Source organism: Arachis stenosperma, chromosome 4 (assembly GCF_014773155.1).
Source record: "Arachis stenosperma cultivar V10309 chromosome 4, arast.V10309.gnm1.PFL2, whole genome shotgun sequence".
NCBI lineage: Eukaryota > Viridiplantae > Streptophyta > Magnoliopsida > Fabales > Fabaceae > Arachis > Arachis stenosperma.
This window is the reverse complement of record NC_080380.1, coordinates 123,979,545-123,991,149: the sequence shown is the minus strand read 5'-3', so window position 1 is coordinate 123,991,149 and position 11,605 is coordinate 123,979,545. Positions and strand designations below refer to the sequence as shown.

Below are 11,605 nucleotides of genomic sequence, written 5' to 3'. Positions count from 1 at the left end.
TTACCCATGATATGATGAAATTATTCACGTTTATCAATTAATTTTTTTTAATTATTTTATAAAAAATATCTTTATTATAATTATATTGTAATTATAATTTAATGAATAATATATAATTATATTAATTTAGAAACATATCTTCATTATAATTATATCAAATCAATATTTAATGAACTATTAAATTACTTATCGATTATCATTTAAAAATACTTTTAATCATTTTAATAATAATAATAATATCAATAATAGTAATACTAATAATAAAAAATCTTTGTTACCCGTGATATGATGAAATTATTCACGTATATATCAATTAATTGTTCTATATTATTTTATAAAAAATATCTTTATTATAATTATATTATAATTAATATTTAATGAATAATATATAATTATACTAATGTAGGAACATATATTCATTATAATTATATCAAATTAATATTTAATGCATTATTAAAAAATTACCTTAATAATAAGTAATTTACATATTTATTTTTGTTTTACTAAAGTCTATATATAGTGTTTTTCTGTGGTACATGAATCTAAATTTGAGAGTCAATTCATAATTTTATATTTAGTGTTTTTTTTTACTACTTCATAGAATAAAAATGTATTCTTCGTTTTTTATTGAAATTGATTCTTTTAAGGTACAATTTATAATTTTTTTATAATATTTTTCATATACTCATTCTATTATATTATTCTTTTGATAATTTATTATTTGTTGTTACTCTAAGTTATTCTTACCGTCTAATGTTCCAGTTCGATTGTCTTTTGTCACAATCATTTACAATGCATCACATCCATGAAATACTTCATCGAGTTGTCTTCACTGATTCGGGTTCCAACTACATGGATGTAAGCGTTCAAAGAAGGGGCAATAGTCTCTACTTTATCGAAGGATGGTTGGATCTACTCACCTATTATGACCAACCTAATGGAATGTGGTTAAAGCTAGATTTCTTAGGAGGAGCTCGGTTTTTGATTGAGAAATTGCATCCACAGAACTTTATAGGGCAAGTTCAAGTTCCATCCCCTCCATGCTTTTTACGTCTGCCTGAAAATTTTCGAAGTGGAGCACATAATGAGATTCAATTCCCTCAGTTTAAGTTCAGTTTTGCTAAATTCGTGACAAATTCAGATATGCAATTTCAACGATTGGTAATATATTTAAATTTTCTTATTTTAAACTGTTCATTATTAGAATAATTTTTTAACATATTTTGATTTTTTTCAAAAATTACCAGTTTTCTTTTGCATGCATGCAATGCCATTGAAGGGAATAAGAGTTAGTTTGATTTCTCGGTGTGGCAATTCTATACCTTGCCGCATTGCATGGATAGCGAATGATGAAACTTATCTAATAAGAGGATGGTCTGATTTTGCACGAATTCTAAATATTGAAACTTACGATGTTATTTCAGTTGGTTGTCGTTATAAGAATGAAACATGAATAATGTATGATTATGTTATTTCTTTGACTAGCTAATTAATGCAAAATCGAGTACCCTTTTTTGTTCGATTGAGGTCATATTCTGTTTGGTAAAAGTTTCAATCACCTTAATTAAATCTCGTCTTTGTGCCTTAACTTATACATGTAGTAATATGTTACATATTATTTGGTATATCTAAGTAGTTATTTCCCATAGCGGAGATGTAAAAATCATATTAAGGTTTGTTGCCAAATAATTAGCTCATGAATAATATATGATTATATTATTTTAAAAAAATATTTTCATTATAATTATATCAAATCAATATTTAATTATGATAAAATATATTAATTATAATTATATTATAGAATTATAATAATTACGATATTTATGTTATATATTTTAATTATTTATGTAAGTAAATAAAATACAAGTCAATCAAATCAAATTATCACGGTGAATAATATGTTGTATATTATTACGAGAAATAATGCGTGGATAAAATTGAAATTATACCGTGCCATATAATTATAATTGATTAATTGGTATAAAATGAAATTATATCCGTACCATGAGTAATAATCTAAATAATTATATCTTAACAAAATATAATTTGAAATAATTTATAAACAATTATCTTAACAAAAATAATTATTTGATAATTGATTTAAAAATCAATGCAAAAAATAATTTTTAATAATAGTATTATTAACTGGGTAAATAATATAATTTTAAATTATTACTTGAAATATAAATAATATATAAAAATCTATTGAGTAAATCAATGATTTTGCACGTTAATAATTTGACAATTATTAATCAATTAACCAGTTAATTGAATTAGTAATAACAATTTTTAATTTCAAATTTTGTATATTAAATAATTATTAAAAATTGGGTAATAACGATTTACACGGAAAAATCATTAATAAATTCAATTAACCATATAGAGTTCAATATACTAACAGTTTTAGTATATTATTTATGGCAAGGAAAATTATTTGCTCAAATTTTCTAATAAAATTGAAATTAGTGATAATTTAAAAAAAGATTTATTAATAAAATTACTAATAGTCACATTTTTATACACAGGATATATGTTTTTTATATATTATTTAAATTTATGTTTTATATAACAATAATTTTATATACATTTATATATCACTTTTTTTTAATGTATTCTTAAAAATATTGGCATATAATTAATATAGATAACATATATACTTAATAAATATCTTTATTAAATTAATTATAACGATTAATACAAGATAATAACATAAGTATAATCTAATAATAGCAAGAATTCTCATCAAAGTAATTGACTAATAATTTAAATATAATTGACTAATAATAATAATATTATTATATGGACATAAAATTAATTAGTTAAAAATTGAATTTAGCTTATGGAGTTTTATTTTCTACTCAAATTTTAAGCATTACAGATTTTTATTTTTTTATATTTACGAAAACTTTTGACCATAAAAAGAAAAAAAATAGTTTTTATTATTTTTTATTTTATTTATTTACAGTCATAATTAAATTTGATATAATTATAGTAAGTCTCTATAATTATAGCAATATAAAACTGCTTCATATATATCAATAATATTATATATATTTATATATCTCCTCTTTTATCTTTTTTTTTCAAAATTTTGGCATATAATTAATGTAGATAATATATAATATTAAACTGTTTTGTTATGCATATATATGAATTTATAAAATATCCCGTATAATTTATACGTATGACATAATACATATGTCAAAAAAGATTCCATAATTTTTGTTAACCACTGTTTTGTTATATGAAATTGTAATTTAAATTAAATAATTTCTATTTATATATATTTTTTCTATTAGTATCAAGTATCTCCATTAAAAATTTATACCATTTGTAATCAGTGTGTATATATATATAAGTCATAATAGTCAATTGTTTTAATTATTTTTCATCTACAAAATTCGTACCTTATTTATATTTCTTTTCTTTTTATTATTTTCCATACCTAATGGCTACAAGCTATAATTCTATCAACAGTATTACCTGTAGTAGATTATGTAATGAAAATGTTTGAAAAATAAATGCAAGAATTATAAGATTATGAAAAGTTCCATCCAAAATTAACAAGAGTAAGACAGTTTATTTAAAAATGGTTCTCATGGATGATAAGGTAGGTTGATTATTCTACATGATTTTTTCAAGTGATGTTAGGTCCAGTTTATAGATATTTTCTATTCATATTTTAACTTTATTTGATAAGTAAACTCTTGGAGGAATCAATAAATGAAGATATTCCTTTGACAGGGAAGATTCTTTGTGTAGCATTAAATAGGGAAGTCCTCTTGCAAGGTTAATATCTAAGGCCAAATTAATCATATGGGATGAACCTCCAATAATAAGTAAGCATTGTTACGAAGCTTTAGACAAATGCCTCAAAGACATCTTAAGGTGCTCAGATTCGTATAATGCTCATTTGCCATTTGGAGGTAAAGTTGTTGTTCTCGGAGGAGATTTTAGACAAATTTTACCTGTGATTCCCAGAGGCTTAAGGCAAGATATAATTCAGTATTCTATTAATTCTTCATATTTGTGGCATAACTATAAGGTTCTGAAGCTTACAAAAAATATGAGATTGTCACTGGGTGAAAACAACAACATACAAGAACTCAGAAATTTTACAGAATGGCTACTCAAATTTGGTGATAGTTTTGCTGGTGATACAACGGATGGTGAATCAATCGTTCATATACCATCTGACATTTTGGTTAAGAACTCTGAACAGCTCTGAATGACCTCATTGATTTCATGTATCCAGATATGTTATCCAATTTATCCATTGAAAATTATTTCAAGGATAGAGCAATTCTTGCACCAACTTTGGATTGTGTCACTGATGTCAACAAGATGACTGTAGGGTTACCTGGACAAGAAAGAGTCAACTTAAGTTCAGACTCTGTGTGTGCTGAGGAGGAAAATATGGAATTTGAGTTAGATGATTTCTCGCCGAAGATTCTAAATGGAATAAATTGTTCAGGTCTACCACCACACAAGTTGGTTCTGAAGGTTGGCGCTCCTGTTATGTTGCTGCGGAATATAGACCAAACTAATGGTTTGTGCAATGGAACGAGGATGCAAGTTAGAAGAATGGAAAATCATGTGATAGAATGTAAGACTTTAACTGGTAACAAAGCTGGAAGTATTATTCTTATTCCAAGACTAAATCTAATTCCAAATAATGAAACATTGTCGGTCAGGTTTCAAAGAAGACAATTCCCAATTATCATGTCATTTGCAATGACAATAAATAAGTCTCAGGGACAAACTCTATCGAAAGTTGGAATTTACCTTCCAAGGCCAGTCTTTACCCATGGTCAATTGTATGTTGCGTTATCAAGGGTAACGAGTAAAGATGGTCTGCGAGTGCTGTTGCAAGATCATGGACACTTGGAAGATAACTGCACGATGAATGTGGTATATAGAGAAGTTTTTGAGAACCTATAATGAAAAGGTAATAACAAAATGTCTTGCTAAGTCTATTAATTTATTAAAATTAATTACTATCAATTAAAAAAATTTATAAATTCTAAGAAATAATAGATGAATTCTTATTGTACATTAATAGTTTGAGAATATTAAAATTATCATAAAAATTCGTATTATCTTATTCTCCTGATAAACAATTTTATAATTACGATACAATATTGTTTCATGTATATATTTTGCAGGTATCAAAGGATAGCATTGAATTATTAATCAATAGGTTTATATTATTTATAGTTTATTACATAACTTTCTGCATTAGGATTCTTTATTAATTTGTTCTTCATTTTGAGTTGATTTTGATATGTTCTTACTTCACAGTAAGCCAACATATAAAACTTTGTTAGTGGATTTAAGTATTACTAAATTATTTATGATCATATTGAGTATATATGTCTGATTTATTGAACAAAGTATATTAAATAACTATTTTATGGTTATTACAATTAACACTATATTAAGAAAAAAAAACAACACATACAAGTTATTTTTTATTAATTAAGTTATTATAATAATCATTAATTTTAACACAACAACTTAAAATTTTTCTTTCAATCTTATCACATGCATGACATGGGTAATTATACTTGTAACTCTCCATTTTGTTGTTACCCCTTCTTATAGAATAGATTAGATTTTGAATTGTTATAGTGTAATTAACTTTGTTTGACCTAATTTCCCTTAATTCAGCGTATTACGGGAAGTTTATGAATAACCATCTCTTTCGTTTTCTGTATGCTTTGATAAGATTCTTTTTGTTTTATTTGCCACATTGCCAATTTATAAGGATAATAAATCTGAGCTATAACAAACGGATCAAATACCTTATTTGAAAAGAAAAAACAACAAATATAAGAATAGAAATGAAATAACAATTATGTAAAATAGTCTGTGAATCTATCAAAATTTAGTTTTTTGAATTTAAAATTTTTCATTTGAAATTTAGTTTTTTTTTTATATATTTTTCATCCTATATTTTGAATTTTAAATTAAAGAGTGTTTGAATTTAAATTATATTTTTAAAATAAAAGATAGTTATTATTTGAATTTAATAGATTTTAAATGAAATAATATTAAATACAATAGTTCAACTAGTACCTTATATTAGTAAAGCCTAGATATGATTCTAATCAAATCAAATCATGGCACTTATTTGTCAATTTATATTAAATTTAATATCTGATTCAACTAGTACCTTATATTAGAAAAGCCTAGATATGATCCTAATCAAATCAAATTATAATACTTAGTTATTTGTCAATGTTCACTTTTGTAACATTTAAAATCATATTAAATTCAAATCATAACAGTATTAAATTTAAAATTTAAAATTTAAAATATTATTATTTAAATTTTTTAATTCGTATTTATTAGTTTAAATTAAATAATATTTAATTATCAATTATAATTTGATACATCTTAAATAATTTTAAATAATTAATTATTAATATAATTAAATATAAAAATAACCAAATTAATTAAAAAATAAAAATTTAATTCTACCAACAATTAAAATTTTATTACTAAAATTTATATATATTAAATTTAAAAGAAATAAAAACAAAACACACATAATCAGATGCAGCCTACCTGATTTTGGATCCAAATTGGAGTGGTCCAATCCAATTTTCATAATTCCTATATTAAGGAAAAAAAAAGTGGACTTTGGAATATAATATGATGTTATTTTGTTTTTGAAATTATTAATTTATTTAAAAAATATCCTTGGAAGAAAGAATTTTAATTTGGAAAAGTTCTAAGTTAAAAAGTGACTTAAATTATGTCTTTTTTTTTTCAATCTAAAAATCTTAGATGATTTTATCTCAAACTAAGAAATAATTTGATTGGAGATTTTTTTAGATATTCTCTTAACTTTTATATGCGAGACTCGACTCACATTGCGATTTGACTTGAAAATATTATATATTCTTTTTTTGTGTAATGTTTGTTTTGAGGTACTAAGACAGAAATTGGGAGACTGAAATCGGAAGACTGAGACTCAATATCATATTTGTTAGTTCAGATATTAGTACTAAAATTTTTATCTCTGTTTCTAAAATTTCAGTATTTCAGTCCTCCAAAAAATAGAGACATAGGAAATTAAAATTTTCAAAGATGGAGACTAAAATTTTAATAATATTTTATACCTAAAATACCTTCATTTCAATTAATTAATTTTAATTTTATCCTTTGTACAAATTAAATTAGAATTTCATTCTTTTTTCAATTTCTATCTCTCATTTTACACCAAACAGAATACTAAAATTTATTTCAATCTCTGTTCTTCAGTCTCAGTCTTTCGGTCTCCGTCTCTCTACCAAACGCTACCTTAATTTTTCTTAAAATTAATGATCACTTATAAACCAAGATAACATAAAAAACTGTGGAGTTTAAAAATTTATAATTTTTTGTTGTAACTGAAATAAACTAAACAAACACTCTATGATGAACTTATAGATTTCTGAAAAAAATAAAAATAAAAATAAATGCATGTTATGCATCCTTGAAGAAATCGGATTCATAGGTCTTGGAATATTAGAATGCTGGGCAATTTTCATTTTTTTTCGGTTACGAAATTATAAATCTAAAACTTCGATTTTTTTTAGAAATCTTTTACTCTATTGGCCTATTTATATAATATTAAAACTAAGCTAAGTATTTATTTAATTAAGTCTAACTAAGCCATTATGCATTTTTTTTGTACATACTTGTTCGCTGCTTCTTCTTTTTTTACTACTATTTCTTTCTTTATTGTTATTATTGTCGTCATCTTTTTTTTTTACGCGTGCTTCTTCTTCAATGTTACCGTGTCATCATCGCCGTTTCGTCTTCTTATTCCTCATATACTGTCTGTCTAAAATATTGACACTCAACCAATAAAATATGAACAACACATAAATTTTAGTATATAACACAAAAATTTTGGCACATAGTACAAAATATATTCGTAGCAAAATTTATGTGTTTATTGCAAAAATTTATATGCTATATGTAAATATTTCTATGATGAAGAAATGCGAAAAAAGAGAAATGGTAATGTATGCACGTGTTTTTTCTTGCTAGACTTGTGCTAACTTAGTTAGATTTAATTAAAAAATATTATATATGTAACATTACCAATATTTTTACTACCTATAAATTTATCTCAAAATTTTCAAAAATTATCTAATTACTTTTTTTAAAATTTTGAATATTTGAATATCTTGTTTTACAAATTTAAAAGTTGATCTATATGAAAATTTAATGATGTAATAATGATAATTCATAGAATAAAAAATTAAACAATTTTACTACACATACAAGTTTTTTTGGCAACTAAGTCTAATTAAGTTGGTGCAAACTAAACAAAAATCAGTTTCATTAATGAGCGTGAATACACGCCCGAACTATCCCCACCAAGGTAAATGTTAGTACCACGTTCCTCTTTCTCCTCCTCCTCTTCCTCCTTCTTCTTCACGTTCATCTTTCTTCTTTGCATTCCTTCTTTTTCTTCACGTGTTTTTTCATGATCGTCGTTCTTTTATTACTGCTATTGTCGCTGTATTTTTTTTACTTTTCCTTCTCTTCTTTCAAGTGATTTTGCAGCATTATATGTTTTTTTTTGTTTGGTTTTTTCTTGTTTTTATTCTTGTTAAGAAAGCAAAACAAAAAAAAATTACAACAACATAGAACAAAATGGAGAAGATGAACAAAAAAAAGAAATAGAAGATGATGATAATAAAAAAGGAGGAGGAGGAATTTGTTTGTGTCGTCATTATTGAGTAATGTTGGTTCATTCTAGATTTAAAATAAGGTGCACTTGGTTTATGCTTGTTTTGAACTGAATTTGTTTGTGTATCGTCATCATTAAATAATTTCGGTGTATTCTGGATCTAAATAAGGTGTAACTGGTTTATGCTTATTTTGAATTCAGTTTGCTTGTCTATCGTCATCATTCAGTAATTTTGGTGCATTCTTGATTTATATAAGGTGCACTTGGTCTGTGTTTGTTTTGAACCGAGTTTGATTGTGTGTCATCATCATTAAGTAATTTTAAAACATTCTGAATTTAAATAAGATGTACTTGGTCTCTTGTTTTGAATCGAATTTACTTGTATCTCATCATCATTAAGTAATTTCGGTGCATTCTAAATTTAAATAAGGTACATTTGGTCTGTGCTTGTTTTGAACTGAATTTGTTTGTGCTATCACCATTAAGTAATTTCGATGCATTCTGGATATGAACTGTTATATGTATAAGAAGAAGATGACGATGATGATAATAACGATAATGATGATGATGATGATGATGATGATGATGCTTGTTGAGTTTAGAAAGCTAAACTATGATTAAGATAATGACTAAACATTATTGGGTTATTTGTTTGTGTGATTTGTTTGGTTTAGTGTGTAGAAAAATAAGTTAAACAAAAATGGACCAAGAAGCTTGAGATGCAGCCCAAACCTCGTATGGCCCATGCATGCACACAATATGTCTCACATATTGATCATTCATTGAGCAAGCCCACTTTATTACTCCAAGTCTTGATCTAAAATGGAAAACGGCTGAACCAAGAAAAGAAAACAAGCCACGTGTTTTGTGTAAGAAATAAAAAGAAACAAGTTGGTCCAAAGAACAAATGTCTAAAGCCCAAGTGATGAAAGCCTAGTTTGGTTACTAAAAAAATTCAGTCATGTACCATATTAATTTAAAATTAGTGGCTGGTTATTAAAAGAAAGAAAATCAAAAGGTCTCACTTTGCAAAAGTCACACACGTTACTTCATTTTTTGGGTACTGAAACTTGAAATTCAATTGAGTTTAATTTCATTAAAAGCATGCTTCGATTACTACATTCCTTGGTAACTGCAACTCCAAATTCAATTGAGTTTATTTCACATTGAAAGCTTCCTTCAAAAGTGGGATAAGTACGATTTTGGTCCCTAACGTAGAGGCCGAAAATTTATTTCGTCCCCGACCTTTTTTTCGCTAAAAAATGGTCCCCAAAGTTTCGATTTGTTTTAAAATCGTCCTTTTTACCAATTTTATTTTTTCATTACTAAATTACCCCTCATCAAAAAAATTTTAAAATAAAACAAATATAAAATAAAAAAAGAAAGAAAGGGGGATACAGAGAAGTGGGGTGGGGGGGGGGCGAGAAAGAAAGAAAAGGGGAGGGGGAGGGGGAGAAAGGTGGGGGGAAGGGGGAGAGACGCCATGCCGCCACACCGCCGCTCGCCGCTTCTTCTTCTTCTTCCCGCCACACCGTCACCCGTTTCTTCTTTTTCTTCTTCTTCCCACCGATACCACCGCCGAGCCGTTGCCCGCCGCCCGCCGCTTCTTCTTCTTCTTCTTCCCGCCGACACCACCGCCGAGCCGTTGCCTGCCGCCCCCTTCTTCTTCTTCTTCTTCTTCTTCTTCTTCCCGTTCTTCCCGCCGACAACACCGCCGAGCCGTTGCCCGCTGCCCGCCGCTTCTTCTTCTTCTTCTTCTTCTTCTTCTTCTTATTCTTCTTATCCTTCTTCTTCTTCTTCTTCTTCTTCTCGCCGACACCACCGCCGAGCCGTTGCCCACCGCTTCTTCTTCTTCTTCTTCTTCTTCTTGCTGATTATGAGTTCTTGATGATGATGATTTTCTGATTCAGAGTATTATTGTTGTTTGATTTTTCTGGATTTTCTGAGTTCTGGATTTTGATGATAATTTTCTGATTCTGAGTATTATTATTGTTTGATTTTTCTGGATTTTCTGAGTTCTGGGTTTTGATGAGGATGACGATGATGATGTTGATTTTCTAATGTTTTGGTTGGTGTGATGGATGGTGATGGAGTGGCAGTGGGTGGGGGAAGGGTGGTGGTGGTGGTGGTGGTGGTTCTGATTCTGAGTTCTTATGATGATGATGATGATGATGATGATGGTGGTGGTGGTGGTAGGTGGTAGGTGGTGGGTGGTGGTGGTTGTGGTGGTGCTGGTGCTTTGCATAATTTTGGGGAAGAAGGGATATGCGCATTTTGGTCCGAAGAACGGTTTTAAAATAAATTGAAACTTTAGGGGCCATTTTGGAGCGAAAAAAAGGCGAGAGACGAAAAAAACTTTCAGCCCCTACATTAGGGACCAAAATCATACTTAACCCTTCAAAAGTTTTCTCTTTCTTCTCTCTCCTCTCTCTTACTTTCGGTCACATCTATCATCAGAAAAGAAGAAAGAAGCAAAAAAGAAAATATCTCAAAAAAGCCTATGAAGAAGAAAGGCTAAGAAAGATCTTTGCTTTAGAAGAAAAGATTTGAAAATAGGTTTCAAGATTTTGTTACCAAAAAAAGAAGAGATCGGCTTCGGGCAGGAAGCAAATCTACCTTGGTAAAAAGATCATTTTCATTTTTGTACATCAAAGAAGAAGATAGCTTATGAGTCTTAAGTAGGGAAGAAGCAAAAATGGAAAGCTTGAAATTGTCCTGGATCAGAACCACATTAACTCTCAGAGTCAAATCTTGGGGCCAAAGTCAAGTTCAATGGTCCAAATTGAAGAAGATGGATGAAAAAGGTTGAGAGAGTTACATGCATGTAGTTTTGGTTTTTCCTCTCTCTTTCCTTTGTTCAAACTATGACTTAGCCTATGTTAGAGAAGAAGTTGTTGGGTTAGTTGAATTGGT

At 27.5% G+C, this 11,605-nt stretch overlaps 1 protein-coding gene across 1 annotated transcript; it reads left to right on the top strand.

Moving 5' to 3' along the window:
* Positions 1 to 792: 792 nt before the first annotated feature.
* On the top strand, positions 793 to 4,941 carry LOC130975433 (uncharacterized). The gene is made up of 3 exons (XM_057900232.1): positions 793 to 1,161; positions 3,665 to 3,699; positions 4,473 to 4,941. Exons 1-3 carry the CDS (start codon positions 793 to 795, stop codon positions 4,939 to 4,941), a joined length of 873 nt encoding a protein of 290 aa, XP_057756215.1.
* The last annotated feature ends 6,664 nt before the right edge of the window (positions 4,942 to 11,605 follow it).

Coding starts and splice junctions, on each gene's coding strand:
- LOC130975433 (XM_057900232.1), top strand. CDS start 793: ATGCATCACATCCATGAAATACTTCATCGAGTTGTCTTCACTGATTCG. Junction 1,162..3,664: donor ATATGCAATTTCAACGATTG/GTAATATATTTA, acceptor TCCAGTTTATAG/ATATTTTCTATTCATATTTT. Junction 3,700..4,472: donor ATTTTAACTTTATTTGATAA/GTAAACTCTTGG, acceptor AATAAATTGTTC/AGGTCTACCACCACACAAGT.